Genomic DNA, 19314 nt, shown 5'->3' with positions numbered 1-19314 from the left:
TTATGTTCTGAAACCTTCAATTATATGAAGAATTGTAAGCAGAGTTGATTAGCATTGGGTTTGCTTGGTTTAGTTCAAGTAATTAGGGGTAGTAATGGATATTTTGTAATCCAATATCCTGCACTATCCAACTCGATCTAGTAGTTTAGTTCAAATAATTAAGATAACAATGGATAGATTATAATTGAGCATTCTGTATTATCTAACTTGATTAAGTGAGATTAGAATATCTTATGAGTTTGAATAATAAAAATATTACCTGTCACAAGTAGAAATACGGGTTTTCTGGATTTTTTCAAGAGTATTCAGAGCACACCCTGATATCATGCTCACCAAAGGTCCAAGGAGCAATCCAAGGAACAATTTAATGACATCATATTGCAAGTAATTTGAATTTGATTAAAGAACTGGAAAGTGAGATCAGGAACTCATCATTTAATTCAGGGGAAATGATCTGTTAGATGCTTGTGGTAAGGAAAACAGACATGACAACTATAAATTACAAGGTTGCCATCAGCATAGCTCGAATTTTGGCTCTTAAATCATCGGAAACCGCAGTGGTTTCGGCTGGCAGAGATGGAGCTCTTCTTCCTTCTGCATCTGGTTTTGATATATCCGCTGAAGTTTCCCGACTGACACAATTGCCCTCACTCAATTTAGATTGATCTGATTTTGCACATATCTCTCCTTCCTCCAATTCTCCCTCTCTTCCCGAGTGAGATCTCTTCCTTCGATGTTGGTGCTCATCGTCAGAGGACCTATGGTGCTTATGCCGATGTCGGGAGCGTCGATCCTCATCCTCAGAGGAGCTGTCATGCTTGTGATGATGTCGATAGTGTCGATGCTCATCTTCCTCAGAGGAATTGTTATGCTCGTATGCAAATCTTGACCGCGGACGTTCAGCATCTGAATTATCTTGCTTCCGTCTGTGTCGAGAATGATGATGGTCACTGTCAGAGCTGTCTGAGTTATGACCTTGTTCATCATCAGTGCCCCTATGGTGCTTATGCCGATGTCGAGAATCTCTATCCTTTGAAGATGAATGCCTTCTTCTATGCTTATGTTTATCCCTGCTATGGTGCGAAGAGTGATGAGAATGCCGCTTTTTACCTGAGTGCTTGTGATCCCTTCCTTTCTCTTTTTCTTCTTCTTCTTCTTCTTCCTCCTCCCGTCTGCTATCTTCTTCATGTCTGCTTGATCTCGAACGATACTTCCTCTTTGATCGCCGTTCATAATGATCACTGCCAGAATATATCTTTTCATGATTTTCAGTCTTATCAGAAGTATTAGCATCCAATGGAACTGAGCTTCCTTCCCTTTCTTTTCCCAAAAGACTTCCACCCTCCACACCTGAACCAGAAACCCCCGACTCTGGTGGTTCAGCAGATAAGCCACGCAATGGTTCAGTTTTAAGTGGTGCAGCACCACTTTTTATCATGGCTGCAAACATCTTTGCCCGTTTCAATCTCTCAGCTTTCAACTTTTCTTCTTTAGACAAACACGCCTCAGAGGAATCAGCCTCACTTGCAGCTGCAATAGCTGCTGTCTTTGCAATAGCATTGGCAACAGGACCAGAAACACTTGGCTCCCCTTTCTGCCCTGGCTTCTGGTTAGAACTCTGAGGCTGAGATGAAAGGAGACCACCCAAACTTGGGGCATGCCCACCCTCACTACTACGGGCCTGGCTGCTACCATTTAAAGATGTCTTAGATAGAATTTCTAAATTGGGATTCTTAATGCCTCTTGTGGCAGCCTGAAGAATAGCAGCTGCTGCTGCTGCATCCACACTAACTCCGATTGGTGGCTGGGTAGCTTTGGAAGGTGGATCTTGTCCATCCTTCTTTGACTTGCTGATTACCATTTTAAACTTCTCTTTCCTATCATAATCATACGGTATGTCAGATCCAACAGGCACACTATCACTTTCTCGGGATAAAGCAGCTTTCTTCTCTACCCCAAGGCTGGATGAATCATGCTTCTCAGAAATGAATCCTTTACCAGGTAACTTCGACTGCACACAAACGAGAATCTTAACATTGGCAGAATAGAGAGTGACAAATTATTGTAGCTCAGCTTTGAAGATAAAACCAAAGAATTCACTATCATGATTTGATCAGAGGTAAATCACAACATCTGATGTGAATGAATATGCAATATAAAACCAATTAAATAAAAATGAAAAAATAGATAGAAAATCAAAGGGATAACTACATAGATAAAGGAAGCAAGACTTTGGCACAAAAGGAAACATATGGAACAATATAATATTCCACATCATATTCAACCTTTTTTATCTGCTGCCAAGCCAGAGCCCAACAATATGTCTTACCAAAAAGAATCTCATGAAAAACAGAAACTTTATGCAGAACATTGTAAAAAAGTGAGAACCAAACCTTTTCAGCTTTTTGAAGAACTTTTAGATAATAAGGATGATATAGATTGGATTGCAACAGGAACGGAAACCTGCCATGCCTAACATCTTGTTCAACCAGAACTGCTTCAAACTGCCTACCATTTTTCTGGATGAACTCAACAATTTTATCAACCACTCTCTTTAAATCAGATGGAGGCTCTACAACAGGCAATTCAACCTTTGACGTGGTTGGCAAAGAAGAAGCTCGCGATTTCTCAGCAGCAGAGGCATCACTTTCTTTCTTCACCCCAGTTGTAGTTCCAGCCTTAATTGTTGTTATCGAACGATTTCGTTTTATCAGAGAAGCCTTTTCCTTAGTTAAAGGAGCTGAATCCTTTGTTACTGTCTCATCTTTCCTATTTACACTTGAAGAAAATTGTTTCTGTTCTGGTCCATTAGATGACGTTTCATTAATAGCAACCCCAGCTTCCACAGATTCCTTTCTTTTAACTTCGCTAGCATTTGCAGTTGCACCTTCCTCATCTTCTCCAGAACCATATACAGTACCAAGCAAAGATAATGCACCACCTCCTCTAACACGACCCGCCTGATCAAGTGCACTGTCAGCTTTGCTCTCTTCATCAACAGAGTTGCTGCTCAAAAGTTCTTGGTGATCAACAAGAAATCTAAAGTATGCGTGAAGTGGATGATCAGGCATCAAGAAGCCAAATGTTGGGTTGTCTCCCTGTTTGACCCTCAAAACAATCTCTGATTGTCCGCCATATCTACTCACAAACATAGCCGTCCTTGCCATGATCTGGTGTACTTTCTCTGTAGAAGGCTGATGAAAAGACAGAAAAAGAAAAAAGTTTCCAAGTCAATAATGAGAATTTAACAGTTGCGAAGTCCCAAGAGTGATTAGAAACTTACTAATAATACCAAAGAATTAAATGAAAATAGAACACCACAGAATCTCACATATATTTAGATAAGCACAAAGATCAAGAAACAGAACTTCTGGGAAGATATGTATCATCCCATTTGCTCTCAAGTGAATAAGATTCCTGAAAAGTAACGAATTTCTATCATCCTAATCCCACCTGCACGCCCCCTTGTCATGACATCAAAAGGAAACAAGAACTGCATCTGCGCTCCGAGCATCTGAAACTTAGACATTGTAAGCCTTAGAATACCACATGCACCTTACTCAACTATCACGCAGCCACATTGGATAAGTATCAACAAACAATTACATCTAGATTATACAAAAGAAGTACAGATATATTGTACGAAGATGAGTATGTACTTACTAGGCTTTGAAGTAAGCTTTCAGGCACAGGAAAGGATGGCCGAAAACTAGACTCTGCATCAGTATCCTTTTGCTCATTGAAATCACCAGTGTTTCCATATGAAAAGGGAACAGCATTATAGACTCCACCAGCAGTCGCACATTCCTCATCATTATCTCCATCTGGAAGCAAAATAAACCAGAATCAAAATCATTTCTATGTACAGCCATTACACAATTATGGTTTTAGAAACACATAGCAAACAGTATCAACAGCAAACACAAAGTTAGGATACGCTAGAGTAAGGTAGTATCATTCTTACTTGTCTCTCTGAAACACGAAACTGTTGCAAACTAGATTCCTTCCTGCAAACTTGGAAAAGCAGTACAAAATATATAATGTTCATGCAAACTAGAAAGTGAATCACCCATTACTCAGCACAATACTGTCTTCAAAAGAAACAACAGATAAAAAAAATACAAAATTTTTCCAAAAGAAAAATGCAAACAGAGACAATAGCAAATTGACAAAGCCTAACGATTCATGCAATGGGAAAGCAACAACATTAAGTCAGCTTACAACCCTCATTAAGCATCTATTTAGGCTTAGAACCCTATAGCCAATTAAGTCAGCTTTCAACAACATAAACAAGAAAGCCACATTAGTTCCTCTAGCAGAGTAACTTAACGCATATGGTTCTAAAGATGTCCCCATTTTGTTAAAACAAGCTCTCAATCTAAAGATTCAAGCTCATCTGTTTCGTTAGAGATATTTTCCAACAATGTTCAAGCACAATATCCTCAATAGTGACAAGTCAAAGAACTAAACAAGCAAAGATTCCACTCTGCTCATAATTTACAACAACAGTAATATAAGGCTCTTTTCCTTTTTACTAACATCCTTAGGTAACTAAAGATAAATAAAATGTAATCTAACATAAGTTAAGGCTCGTTTCGTTGCCACTCCTATTAACGTGCTTTTGCGTTATTGCTTTAGGTTAAAAATGAGCAGACAGCTATAAAGTACCAGAAAAGGTTAAATTTTTAATTTTTATTATTCAAACGAAGCCCAATGATTGCCATAATAACAATAATACACTTTTTAATTACCAAAAATAGGAAAAAAATAAATCTCATAAAAATTGCAGAATTAGAGTTCATATTGATAATTAAAAGTAGAAGCGATGAAATTATTGCATAGATTAAATAGTAACTTAAATTTTTTTAAAAAAGAGGTAACTTTGTATCGTTTCTCACCTTGCTGATCGGACGGCGAGGGAGAGGAAGGAGGCAAATCGAGGTAACGTTCGCGATCGAGCTCGGACTCCAAGTTATCATCCGCGGTTTGCGTCGGAGGGGAAGGATGGCGCCGTTTCTTTCGTGGCGGAGGAGGTCCGGAGAGGAGGTGGCGTACGTCGTATCGATCGATGGAGAGCGAGTTCCAGTCGACGAGAGCCGCCGCGGAGTTGACAAACGAGGCCATGGCGTCATCGTCGAAGAGCAGAGCGTGGCGGCCCACGACATCTAGATCCATCGGAAATCCCGATAGAAATTTGTTCTGGACCGTTGGATTTAGAGAAGGGAAGAGAGGAAGAGAGATTAGGGATCTTGCTTCTGCAGAAGGGTTTTGCTTCTTTCTTGTTTTAGCCCAAAACGCAAAGGTTAAAGAAGAAGCTTGTTAATATTTTGCAATAAAACCCTTATATTTGTTGTATATATTACTTTTGTCCTTGGAGTTTTTTTCCTTTTTCTTTTTTTAAAACAAAGAAATTAAAATTTTCTTTATTTGCCTTTTACTTTCAAAAAGAAAAAATAAGTGTTTGAATATAAAAATTAATAACACAAGATTTAAGATAAATAATTCATTGCAATTTTCTTTAATTTAAAAATAAGTGAAAAATATATTATTTTTTGAATGTTGGAAAAGTTTATTGTTACTAATATTTGATTATTTATGCAATTATAATTAATAAATGGATTTAAAAATTCAAAAATCATTAAAAATAAATATTCATAATTTTTAAAATATTTATTTTATATAACATTTTGAATTGATTAAATAATATATATGTATATATATTAACAATACATCAAATATAAATCTTTATTTCATTTTTAGTCACTAAAAAAGGAGTCCAAATTGTAAGAGCGAGAGTTAACATTAAGAAACATGACCGAGCTATAAACCATACAACAATTTTTCTTTGAAGAACTGTTCTGAATCTAACAATCAGAGAATGCAAAGAGTATTTCCTGAAGCTATTTACCAGTACCCGTTTCAAACCCGAATATAGGATATTTGAACCTTATAGAATTGAGTCGGATACTTGTGAATACCCGATTAAAAGGTAGCCATTATTGCTATCCCTTCGATGAACACCTTTTCATATTAGATGGCAATAGCCGGTGAGACAGCTGCAATAGGCAAGTTCTTGTCCAGAAAACTGATGGTGGACATGAGATACTTGTCATTAGGACTCAAACACAATTTCGCAGTTTCTATCAGTTTCGAGCAGATGGGCAATACATGTTCGTTTAGCTGCAAATTAAAAGAAAACATGAAGTAGTGTATCATGCCTTGCATACACCAACATTGAAGGCGAAATAAGAATTTCCTTTGATTTCTACAAGGTCAAGCTAAGATTAGGGTAGAGGAACCTACCTTGAAAGATGATGCTATGCAGTTGCAAGCTTCGAGTGACATGCTTCCCCGGGCAGCCTTCCAGCATAACAAGTCAGCCATGGAAAAGAGAAAAAAAAGGTCAATGTATTAAAAACCAGTAATTTTTCAAAAACATATTTACCTGGGAAGGCTCTTGTTCAATGACACCGACAAGGTTTTGAAGGACAGACTCAGTCAATGAGAGAAGTTCATGAACGTAAGATGAATCACCAAAGAATAACAAATCATTGCCCAGAATCTGCAAAAAAAAGAAAAATTATAGTCTTATTAGAAATCAATTTGACAACTATTTTGTTTATTCTGACTGAATCATAAAAAGGTTTTGACGTTAGGGAATTTTGAAAAACTGAAACCCTTTAAATAAAAGATAAGTCGAGGGACCTCCGGATGAACTGCATGATATGGGAGCCTCCCTTGAGAAAGTGTAGCTGATAAAGAAACTATTGCACAGAATATTCTTGCCTTCATTCTTGGTGACCTACAAAATGCCTAAGAACATTAGATAAAAGAACAAATAATACTGAAAAGAACATTTGTTTGTCAGAAAATTTTTTAGCATTTAAGAAGTAATGGAAGGGCTTACCACGACTGGGAATGAATGAGTGACAATATGCTCTTCGGAATATGCAAAATGCCTACTTCAGGATTACCTAAATAAGTAAAAATAATCAGACAAAATCCATTTACTAAAGTAATATTTTAGTTGAAATTAGTAATATTAATAGAATGTTCAGTAAACAATAAATCAATGAATGACCTGGAACCATAACCAAGAGGCTGCATAATTTCCGAATGAAGGAGAGAATCCTATCAGAATCCACTGCCACTCGAGAGCCTATTAAAGCGGAAATACAACATCACTAATGAATTGCATAAATTTCAAATGATTACTACATCAAAAGCGAAAAAACTAGTAACTAGAAGTGATCTAAATGAGAAAGAAGATAATTTCTTTTCCTAAAGAGAAAAGGCACAAAATCAGCAAGTCAGATCGAAAGAATGCTAAAAAATTACCTTCCATCCAATCAAAACTCTGTAAACAGCTGATTGCTGAATCTATCAGTCCATCACAATGAGAAACTAAACCACCTAACAATGCAACCTAATATACAGCCATATGAATGAGCTCAGATTCATAGTTAAGTTGACTATTACATATTTTATTAGAGAAAGGAAACATTACCTCAGCAGTCTCAAGATAAAGATGTAATTGCTTGATATGACCCAAAATAGAAGGAATTGTGACTTCACTAAATGCTATGCAAGACTTTACAAAACTAAGATGCGTTTTCCCATCTTTCAGAGCTTTGGTAGCTAAACAATTACTAGAGTGAACAAGAAATTCCTGCAAGAATTAGTGGAAAATCAAATGCTGAATAAAGCCCAAGAGAAGTTTCTCAAAATCAATAAGAATCTGCTTTACTAGTGAAATAATGGAATAATATTTTAACAAATACATGAACAAGTAGTAACTATTTCTACACATTAAACGCAAGAATCACAGCCAGTGCCATGACAACATTCTAGCTCCCCGTCTGAGGAAAACCAGTGCAACAGTTTTCATTCTTTAATATTCTTCCATCAAGTTGTTTAAAATGAGCTGACTGCTGCTACAACTACTTGTCAATCTCATGTGCCATATTATCCAGATAAGTGAGTTTGGATGAACAAACAGATTCACCATGAATCCTTCGACCACACATTACCTCTGTTACTCAAATGATTAACAAAATCAAATCAGAAATAGAAATATAACTGTATACCTTAAGTTCAATTATGCTGCCAAAGGCCCCACGACATTCCACAAGAAACGCTAAATGTCCTTCATACTCTGCCCCGTGGTCTACCTAAAAGTAGAGCAATGACAATGTCAAAAAATCACATTAATAGTCAAGAGTAACCAACAACCTACAAGAATGTAACAGGTAAAAAAACCAAAGACTCACCATACGGACAAAAAGGGAAATTAGCCGTGCTTGCTGTTGAGTATCGTCATTTTTCATGTTTGCAAGATCAGTATCATCATGTAGAGCCAGTGAAATTTCAAAAAGTAGCTGTATGGTTGTTGGATCACGTACATAACCATTCCTGCCAAACAAAACAAGCATAAATACAACTCAATCTGGATGAGAGACTAATTTTTCAGACACAATACAAATATGGTTCACCAATAAAGAAAAGGAAAATGAATACAGATCACAAACTACAAGCAAGTTAACAGATATCAACAGAAGATACTCATTAATGAGGTTTTCAAAATCTTGTTTAGTTGTTAAAAACTACCATAACACCTACACACTCATGAAACTTCAAAGTTTATACAACCCCCATACTGACAAACTTATGTTATGCCATTGGACTGCTTTGAACTTCAAACCTAAACCAATGCAGCCTGTGGGTCACACCTAGGTATACCACGGAGCCACCTAATTGTTATAAAGCATATGAATGCCAGTCTTCATAACCAGGTTTCTTGAATTTTATGCCATTGGACTGCTTTGAATGTCACATTATGAGAGAAATTACGATTGTTAATACCTGTGAAATAAAGATGATATTTCAAAAGCTTTGCATTCTGGCAAAATAGAAAGCTCAAGTTACTTCATGTACATATGACCCTGTGCTGAGTGCTGATGCTATTTTTAACACACAATGTAGCCATTGCACGCGCTCAGCAACTCAAAATAACAAACAAAAATATTCAGGTAAGTGCTCAGGCACACATGTTTGGCTACCTTGGTTTTCACTAAGATATTATGTTACAAGTCAATAGCAGGTGAAAACCAGTCCAATAGTCTTATGCCGGCATTGACTGGCCACAGATTACGATGGCATCAAGGCAAGTGAGGGATAGCCCATGACAGTAATAAACAGTAACAAAAAGACAAGGGCTTAACTACATTAATTAGGATCAGAAGACAAACCATACCTTGTAGCCATATCAAGTATATGCATACTGACAATGCTACGAGAGCTCCCATGCATCAAATCTAAGATCTGAAGAAAATGGTTCTACAAAATAACAAATTGCAGCCACTCTTCCATTAGTGATGTGATAATATAGTTCTCTAATTGAGCCAAGTTATGCTACACAAACGTAAAACTAAAGTATTAAGGGAGGCTGATGGAAGGGAAGGGGAAGGGGAACAAGCCAAGGTTGAAGAATATCTAATGTAGAAATCTGTTCAGAAGATTACCAAAGAAAACACATTTTCCAAGTCCTTAAAATGAGAAAGAAGCTTCACCAAGATGGATTGCAAGCCTGCTAGTTCATCTTCAGCAATTACTTTACCACATGCTAACTTTAAAATCCCTTCCAAAATAGTCTTTAGTTGGCCATCCTAGCATAATCAATGGATTGGGAGAGAATACATATATTATAACAACTGAATGCCAAATATAAAACTGTTTAAAACAAGAAAAGAAACGATATAGACAAGCACATATAATACAAGTCCAAGTCACACACGACTTATATGAAGTGTTTTTAATATGGTTCTGCTACAACTGATGATTTACATCTATCATGAAAAGTGAAATTGGTCATTACATTCCCCTTTTGATTATCTTGCCAGAGTTGGAACTTTTTTGCACGTAACTCATATTCCAATGCATACCCATCTACTTTTCCCTTAACTTTGAATGATGCAACAGAAAAATGAAATGAAGATTCATATTTTTCTAGGAAGTACAGCATTGGAAAATTCTCTTTAAATTCTTAATGTGCTGAGAACTTTTGCGGCCATTTGACACAAAACCGTTCCAACTTTCTTCATCTGTGCCACAAAGAGAGAAGGATATTACTGATAAGGAAAAGGGCACAATTAAAGAACCAATCCATTTTGGAGCACACAGGAAGAAGTTCCCAAGGAAATCAGCACTAAAAGGACTTACAGTTTAATAAGCCTTAAAAAACAATGCCTAAGAAAATGCTGCCTATCAATAACATAAATATGCAAAGAGCACCTCCAGACTTACCATCTGATTTTGAAGAAGAATATCGAGATAAGCTTCCACAACCTTCAGGTACTCATCAAGCCCATATTGAGAAACCACCTGACAATGCATTTTACAGTGAAAAACAAATACACCAAGAAAATAAACATAATCAATACTAAATGCATGGTTTATTGGCAAAAGGTGTTTGATATAGAGAAATAGAAAGGTAAAAATCTACGTTAGAAAAATTTAAGACTAGTTTATGAAAATAAAGGAAGATACAAGAATTGTAAAATAACAAGTAAAACAAATTACAAACATCGAGTGAGGAAACAGAATATACCTGCATAACTTCATTGACAACAGCATCAACAGTGCCAATCTCAGAGATCTGTTCACACAGCCTGAGTCCAAGCAACCTGTAATTCAAACACTGCTCCAACAAGCAAGATTATCAGCAAAGATTCATATATTACATATCTAAGACAACAAAAAAGGAGGAAAGAGTAAAGTGAAGGATGGCAACAAAGAGAACTGTTTGCTCTAAAATAAATGCAAAGGCTTATGGCACAAGTCTCCTCATCATAAGAAAATTACCTGATCATAGGAGTAATCATTGCTGCACTTAATAAGATGAAGGATATCCACAGCATGAGAGCTGACAACATCAGTTGGAAGTTCCTTCAGTAAGTGATGAAGAACAATTGAGACACACGGAGAACCACCAAACAGTTCCTCCTGACTTCTTCCTAGTCCAAGCTCTACAAGTACTTGGCCAACCTGCCTCTTTCAAAAGAATGCAAACATCGTAAAATCAGTGTAAAGAAGAATTAATTCATGGAACAGCAACTATTCAGAATAGATTAACATTGCCACTAATTAATAGCAACAAGAACAGTAAATTTGAAGCAATTATCAAAAATTTCATAGACAAGTTTCATACATCCAAAATCAGCATTCCACTGTTCTGCTCAATAACTTTTGACTTTTACTAGTTCAGAACGCCTTCTATTAGACATTAATAAAACAAAAACAACTGCCAGTGACGATATTTGCTGCGTAAGTTTTATTGATGAAAATGAAATTAAAACCTAGACAAGCAGATGCTTTGGGAAAAGTATTATTGCCACATGAAACCCTATTACTAACCAGAGATGCATCATTGAATATGCATTTCATAATAAACTCAATAGCTGGTTCCATCAGACCGACAAGTGACCTCTTGCTGTCAGCAAAACATCCATGTGCAGTTTCCTTTGCTGATGATATCCGTGTAAATACAAGTTTGATGTCATTAACACATGTAATTAAAGATCCTGCAATGACAGTATCAAACAAGTCATGCCAACAAATCAATTGGAACTAGAATACGTGAAGCAAAACCAGATTAAGCCAAAGCCAATCAATAGAATGTCCTTGGTCTGATTAACATAACCTGGCAATTCTAGAATCAATATGCCAAATATGCATGCATGAAGGAGCCATTTATCAACATAAGCAAATGTCTGTGTGTAAATAAAAATACAAAACGACCTGTATCATACATGGGAAACTTCAGAGCACGATAGGCAATATACAGGCGACAATAGGCAGATGCTAATGGATCTGCTAGCCCTCTTGTCATCATAACCAGGCGCTGAAGAGACTCTGCTGGTTGTTCAATCAGAAAACGCCAGCAAGGCAAAATAGCCAGCTCCAAATAACTGAAATACAGAGAGGAATACAAGGTAACTTATTATTACAATTATAATACAAAGAGAAAAGGAAAAGGATAAAAGTAAATGCAAAACAGAAACAAAAAAATATAAAATTAAGCAAAAATGGAAATATGAAAAAAAAACAACCTTGCATCACCAGCATCTCTTAGAATTATTAAAGCACTAAAAGAAAAAAGAGAATATGAAATGAACCTCACATGCGTGGAAGAAGTTCTCGGATGGAACCAACCTTGCAAAACCAGTTATAGCAAGTTTCTTTGGCATCAACACAAACATCACTTGCTCCAAAGTTCTCTGCTTTAAATCCAAAGAAAAGTTTCAGTTAAAGCATCCCGTTGCTACAGTTAAGAAAATAGCAACAATCTACTGCAAACCTAGGTTTAAAACCAACAATCAATCAAAAAAGCTGAAAGTGAGATTGCACCTGCTCAAAGATAAATGACTATAGTGCATTGTTCCCTAATTTTATACTAAAAATTAAAAACACCACTCTATTGGTCCTTGGTGTAGTGAACATAGAAAAGCAACTAAGAAATAGAGTATAAGAATGTTCAAACAGACAATGACAGACAACCTGGTAAGGAGCAAAGTTTGGTTCCATCTTCAGCAAACTCAGCTTTCTGCCTTATGCGTTCCCATACCATGTCCCCAAGCATGTCCAATACATCCGTAGCAAGGACGAACAACGTTGGATAAAAATTTGAAACTGATGTATCCATTAGAAGCCTGGCAACCTGCAGAAAGGAGAATGTTATTTGAAAGCCACGTAACCCATTCCATATACAAGCAAGATAAAAGAATATCATGCCTTGACCTTTAATTAATTTTCACATCAGATTGATATAAGTTGCCAAGTAACTCAACTTCACAAACATAAAAGAGAAATTTACCTTTATAGACAACTTCAAAGATGTTACACGATCTTCAGCGTGCCAAGCACGATTTATTTCATCTTTCAGCTCATGTAATCGTGATACATATTCCTGCCGTGTGATAGCCTTGGCACCCTCTTCTGAAGATTTTTCTATATCATCCAGTTCTTCCAGATGCATGCTAGTTGAAGATTTCTCATATGCTACAAATTTGTGTCATCAAATAGCTACGATCAGAATATAGTGCAAGTAAATTGCAAATAAACAAACCAAAAATACAGTAACAGCATCATGCTGACTACTAAAGCCTAAAGGTATCTGACCATCAATAAGTTAACGAATAAACAAAACAAACAGAAAGGAACAGAGACTTTCGTACCTTTTCCACTTCTCACAATCGTATTGGACATCTGTGAGACAAACAATGTCTCAAAGTCATGACCAAAATAATAAAAAAATCAAGTGGTATAACATCTAACCATCACACACACATGAAAGGGAATTACTTAACCAAAACAACAGACCGCCATTGGCGTTTAAAAGCTCCACAACCAAGTTCATATGTTTGCCACATTATCAATTTAACTATAAATAAGAATATTAATACTGAATTAAGACTATTATCTTATACACTAGCGGTGGATTCCAAAAACTCCACAAGCAGATTTATATACTCGACACTTATCTACTTAACTACGAATGAAAAAACCAAAAAGTTAATCTAACTACTTAAGTAAACAAGTGACAATCATATAAACTCTCTTCTCGAGTTTTAAACTCCGCCACTGGTATATAGAATAACAATTCATCGAATAATTAAGTTCACATAATTACTTAAATAAACGCATGGCCATACCTCAATCTAAAGTCATAGATTACCAAATTGAAATATAAAATTCTAAGCAAATGAGATGTGCTTACAGAGGAGACTGAAATCATTTTGGAAACAGGAAACCTCTGCATCAAGAATCTCTTAAACGAGGTCCACTCCTTCATTTGAACTTGGATAGAATCCTCATTCCCACTAGAAATGCTCTCCAGATCTTGTCCGTCGACGATCACAGCCGATGCTTTGGAATTAGGTGCTCTAAGCGGATCAAAGAACTCCTCGCTATTGCTACTTTCAACGTGATCATCAGCCTACAATTATAAATTCTTAAAACTATAATTAAATAAGAAAAATGAGGAGTTAAAAAAAAGGAAAATTAAAAAAAAAAGAGAAGAGAATTTGGACCTGGCGGAGGATAGAGCGAGGAGAAGGGGAGGAGAGAGGGTGGAGATCGGCGCCTGTGCGACGGAGCGCGTGGGACTGTGCTTCTGCGACGTAGTTTCGAGGCTTGAACTCCATTTGCTATTGCCTGAGCCCTCCTTCGGTTTCTATTGCTTTAAATTAACTTTTCTGATAATTCGATCCCGCCAAAGCGTGCCGTTTTATACCCTTCCTTTGCATGGGCCTTTGGGCGTTTAAGCAATTATTTAGGCCTTTAGCCCTTTTTTGTGCGTCTTGCCATATTTGGGCCTGTAGCCTCTTACAAAGAATGAACTGGACTTAGTCATTCGACACGCGAATACAAACTCTCTAAAAATTCCTTACAAAGATTTCAATAAGTACTTTCCCGTATATGCTAAATATTATAATATTATCCTTCCAACAATTTATTACCTAGCAATCACCTTATAAGATAATCACATTCCGTTAAAATCATCTAGTGGTGAGGCGTCAAACGTCACCTAAATGATATTTGATACATGAAATGTAATTCACATTCTTGAGATTTTAATTAAGATAAAAAAGATTGTTATGTTTGATATGACATGTTCTAAAAAAATGTAAGATCATCATAATCATCTCTTTTCTATTGGTAATGAGAATATTTGAGTTCATAAAGTTACTTTTCAATATCCGAAACAATAACTAATTTTTTTAAACTAAAATACTTCATTTTTCTTCGCAATCTCTTTATTTCAAAATAACTGTTACGTTGAAAACCCTTTTAATAGTATTTTAGAGTTGTACAAGATATTTAGGTATCGAGGGCTATTAAGCCAACACCATCTCATCTCCGGCTCCAAAGAGAAAAAGCGATCATAAATGAGGTGAGATTTGAATAAAAATTGATCATATATTTATGTTCAAGTCATAATATTTTTCATTTTTTTCTCTCTATATTGAAAAGAATTTGAAGTGACTATATGTTTCAACATCTTCCTAAATTTATTGAGGCAATAATTTAATTTTAATGTTAGCATGTGTACATCATGGGATTATGATGTATAAAGTTTATATATAAAAAATTTGAGGTAGCATCAAAATCAAATCCAAGTCTTTCCTCTCTTGAAGTAATATATCAGCACATTTCATACTACAAATTAATACCATCCTTTAGATATGGGATTTGTCATGTTTAAAGGGCATGGAAATTTGGCCATGATGAATATTACATTGAAATTTGGAAAAATTTAACACTCTTTTATTAATATTCCTAACATGGCCATTGGATAAATATATAATCACTTTAATTATATTATAATAAGTTATTAATGTGTTTTATTTATTCTTAATTAAACACTTCAATGTGTACTTGTTGACCTCTAATGCAAGTTAATTATCATGTGATGAGTAATTAATAAAAACTAAGTAAAGTTAATTCATAGGCCAAAAAAAATTACTACAACAAATTTGATCTTTGAATGTATTTTTTTAGATTTAATTGCATCATATAAATTTTTTATAATATTGTGAATAAAATGAACCCGTTAAAGTTACATGTACTAATAATGGTTACACTTTATTTATTACGTTAAAGATGAAAAAATGTAATTAAAAATTTAAGTTGTATAAAAATACACGCTGCATCAAATAATTATAGTTAAAATCCAAATTTACTATAGTGAAAACTCATCATGTATTTCTTTTAAACACCTTTTTTCATTTTATAATAATAATAAATATAAAATTTTTATAAATTTTTGCATGTTTTCATGCAAGACAATTAGAAGGAGCCATGGAAAACCGTAAAATTAATATAAAATTCATCATCTAAGGGCTTCAAAGACATGTTAATACCGCGAACTTCATTGACCTAAACGACCATAGTCACTTTAAGAAGCTAGCCATAATGTTAAGAAATATTAACAAGGCAAATCGTTCCACCAACTAAAATCGACTATGCACTACCATGGGTTTGATTCAATAATTTATTCCAAAAATATTTTTAAATTTTTTTCCACTATCATGCCATTTGGCGCACACCGGTTTGATATCATCCACAATATAATTTATAATAGCTTATTACACAATAAACATTTACACGTAGGATTGATTAATTCTTCATTGCTAGCTAACTTGCATTAATTTTTATTAGATTAAAAAATTAATGAAAGTAATTCATTGTACATGACAATGAAATTAATGAAATTAAAAAAGCTTAGGTATTGCTTTTCCCCAACACGTTGAGTGGCAGCGAGTTTAGGGTCTGTTTTTTTTATTTATTTTTCCTTCTTCTTCTCCTCAAATGGCAAACCCTAACTTTGCTTTGCCTAACAGTATGGCTAAATTTCCTCAGGTCAGGCATATGGGGACACCTTTTGCTGTCCATCAATGGAGATTGCTCAAGCTAAAGCTAGCTTTACAAGAAGTCAAGATTCGAAGAAAGATGGCTAGAATTTGCCCTTTTGACTTCTATGATACCATGTGATGATAGAAACTAGCATATGCTTCAAGCTTTTACAACAAAATAAAATAATCGATTATAAAATTCATAATAATTAAAAAAAAAGGAAAGAAGAAAATTATAGAAGGCCATACATATGCATCAAGACAATATTGAAATATTGTAAATTAGGGTTTTTGGAGATAATTATATACGAAGATGTACGTCTTTAATTGTGAAGCAGATAAAAATTTATACATATTGTGTAATTAAATTTCATGAACTCATAATTTTTTTTTGAAAGATGAATTCATAACTAACGTGTTATGCATTGGATTTTGACAATTTAAATTATCACATAAACATTATCAATATAATTATTTCATTGTAAACCTTGAGTCGGCTTCGTTGAGATGGTTCAACCACCCTACCACTGCCCCACCACCCTTAGCGGTGGACTTCCCATTGGGTTGGGGTTCTAAGCTTCAAGTCTCAGTTCTTGGAACAAATAAAATTATAAAAAAAAGATAATTTTTAAATTTTTCAATAAACACAATGATGATTTTTAAAGATATGTACAATATAATTTGATATTTTAATTATCTGAAATGAGTTAATAATAGAAGAAACATAAAAAAAATTATCCCATTTATTGAATTTAACTTTGGGATGTATGCAAACAATATTTGAACTTGACTTGCTTAAGAACTAAACCCTAGATTTTCTAATTAATTATAAGCTCTAGAATTCGACCACACTCCATGCATTGATCCCAAAGAGCCCTCCCACCACCTTTTACCTCTTTTCCCGCGTCTTTTGGTCAACCCTCTCCTTTATTCCCCTTATAAGCCCAAGTCCAAGCCCCCCCATTTCCTTCACAAATCTAAGCTTAGCCCCCCAAGAATCCAAGACCCATTCTTCTGATCTCCATTTCCTTCACTACCCAAAGCAAGAACAAGAACAAAACGAACCAGAAACTCCCATTTCGAGAACCCAAAAGAGCACAAAGAAGGAAATGGAGCTTACCAAAATCATTGTCGCTATAGCCATAACCTTTGCCATCACCATCACTTTGGCCATGAAAAGCATCGTGGTCACTGAAGAGAAGCAGCCTGCTTCCAACCTCATCAATGGCGGTGGTTCTTCTTCAAGCACGTTCCAACCCTCCTCGCAGCATGAACCGAAACCGATGCCTTCCAAAAGGGTAAGTCGCTTCCTTCAGGATAAAGCTAGGAACCCTAGGGCAGCTGACCATTGCCGCAAGGACCAAGAGGTTTGCCACGTCCAAGGTGGGAACAACACCACCTGCTGCAACAACAAATGCGTCGACTTGGTCACCGACGGCCACAACTGCGGTGCATGCAGGAATAAGTGCAAGTTCACCCAGGTTTGCTGCCGGGGAGAGTGCGTCTACATTTCTATGGACAAAAGGCATTGCGGGGCTTGCAACCACCGTTGCAAGCCTGGCGAATACTGTGTTTATGGAATGTGTAACTATGCATAAATAATTCCGAAATAAAACGGCCGGCCGGATCAATTTAAGATGATCGGGTTAAGAGTTCGTGTGAAGTTCGTGATAATTTATTCATATATACAATAAAAAAAAATCAACGTTTTGCGGTGGTTATTTAAAAATTATAATATAAAGTTTCATTATTTTTCTTTATAATTGTTTGTCCAAATGTAATGACATAAAGAAAAAATTATAAGCAAAATTTCTATGGAATTGCTTAATGTTGCTACCCTTACATATTTTTTTGGGTTAGGGGAGAGAAAGGGAGGATATATTTCATTTTTAATGTATATTATCATTGCAACAATATTCTGTTAATGTAAGTTAATTTTGAATACCAATAAAATTATTGATATATTGTTGCTCGGAATTTTATAATCAATCTTACTAATTAAATTGCCAATACGATAATATATCTAATTTTTCTTGATTTTGGTGTTGAAATATATACAATGTAATTGAACTCTAAAGTCTATTGTAACTTGAATTATATATATTTATAATTAAATTTTTATATTNATATATTTGTTGATAGTTTCAATTTTAACATTAATCTTTGACACAAAAAAGGAGGAACAAGAAAAATGAAGATTTTTTTTTATTGCAAAGTTCGTGATGCATTAATTATATACACTATATATATATCCTCCCATTAGATGGTAAAAGAGAAAAAGAATAAAAAAATGTAACTCATAAAAGAAAATTAGCCGATAATTAAGCCTCTAATTTGTTAAAATTGTTATTAAAGGATATTTGGTCAAGCAAATGCCAGCTTTTGAGCTTTGTATATTACTTCAACTTCAAGCACGAAAGAGTAACAAAGCTCAGTTCACACTTCACACCAGATCTGAGGCTATAAAAAGGCCATGGGGTTTTACCTTAAATTTCGCTTAAGATCACATGGTTCTTCACATGTATTCTCATGCACATGCAACTCTCCATCTTGTTCAATGGGTTTTTTCTTTTTTATTTTTTCCCTTCTGATTTAAGTGTTTAATTACCTCTATTAAATTATATTATGGACTGTGTAACTATGCATAATTAATCCAAAATTAAGATGGCCGAATTAAGAGTTTCGTGTGCAATTCGTGACGGTTTATATTTCTTTTTAACATGAAATATAAACATTTTTAAAGAAAATAAAGAAAGCATAAATTTTAATCTTAAGAACATGTGATCATTTGTCCTGATCCCAAGAACATAGGATTTCAGCAAAGCTTGAACTGATATTAGTAGATTAAAGAAAAGAATAATGCGCAAATTAATACAACAATCTTCTTCTCTCTTACAAAAAG

General features: G+C 35.1%; 3 protein-coding genes across 10 annotated transcripts; 1 reads left to right on the top strand and 2 right to left on the bottom strand.

Annotated features, from left to right (window-relative positions):
* Positions 359-5289, bottom strand: LOC18593464 (splicing factor, suppressor of white-apricot homolog). 5 transcript variants are annotated; one of them, XM_018125100.1, is made up of 4 exons: positions 4899-5289; positions 3664-3824; positions 2394-3194; positions 359-2011 (listed from the first exon to the last, which is right to left on the bottom strand). In XM_018125100.1, exons 1-4 carry the CDS (start codon positions 5173-5175, stop codon positions 500-502), a joined length of 2751 nt encoding a protein of 916 aa, XP_017980589.1. In that variant the 5' UTR covers positions 5176-5289; the 3' UTR covers positions 359-499. The 5 variants fall into 5 exon arrangements, with proteins under 5 accessions (XP_017980589.1, XP_017980590.1, XP_007020762.2 ...); XM_018125101.1 differs by having other exon boundaries at positions 3332-3824; positions 4899-5022; XM_007020700.2 differs by having other exon boundaries at positions 3454-3824; positions 4899-5022.
* LOC18593463 (UPF0505 protein C16orf62 homolog) lies at positions 5772-14238 on the bottom strand. Of its 4 annotated transcripts, none has more exons than XM_018125234.1 (23): positions 14088-14238; positions 13775-13993; positions 13233-13263; positions 12872-13056; positions 12553-12715; positions 12179-12278; positions 11797-11966; positions 11413-11579; positions 10861-11049; positions 10607-10696; positions 10303-10380; positions 9522-9665; positions 9254-9336; positions 8271-8412; positions 8088-8171; positions 7508-7669; positions 7339-7426; positions 7082-7159; positions 6908-6974; positions 6706-6802; positions 6446-6562; positions 6304-6360; positions 5772-6180 (listed from the first exon to the last, which is right to left on the bottom strand). In XM_018125234.1, exons 1-23 carry the CDS (start codon positions 14199-14201, stop codon positions 6031-6033), a joined length of 2775 nt encoding a protein of 924 aa, XP_017980723.1. In that variant the 5' UTR covers positions 14202-14238; the 3' UTR covers positions 5772-6030. The 4 variants fall into 4 exon arrangements, with proteins under 4 accessions (XP_017980723.1, XP_017980725.1, XP_007020754.2 ...); XM_018125236.1 differs by having other exon boundaries at positions 10861-11043; XM_007020692.2 differs by having other exon boundaries at positions 12179-12275; positions 12556-12715.
* On the top strand, positions 17522-18010 carry LOC18593462 (stigma-specific STIG1-like protein 1). The gene has a single exon (XM_007020690.2). It carries the CDS (start codon positions 17522-17524, stop codon positions 18008-18010), a length of 489 nt encoding a protein of 162 aa, XP_007020752.2.

This window comes from Theobroma cacao, chromosome 7, assembly GCF_000208745.1.
Source record: "Theobroma cacao cultivar B97-61/B2 chromosome 7, Criollo_cocoa_genome_V2, whole genome shotgun sequence".
Lineage (NCBI taxonomy): Eukaryota > Viridiplantae > Streptophyta > Magnoliopsida > Malvales > Malvaceae > Theobroma > Theobroma cacao.
Note: the sequence above shows the minus strand (reverse complement) of the source record. Positions and strands in the feature narration are given on the sequence as shown.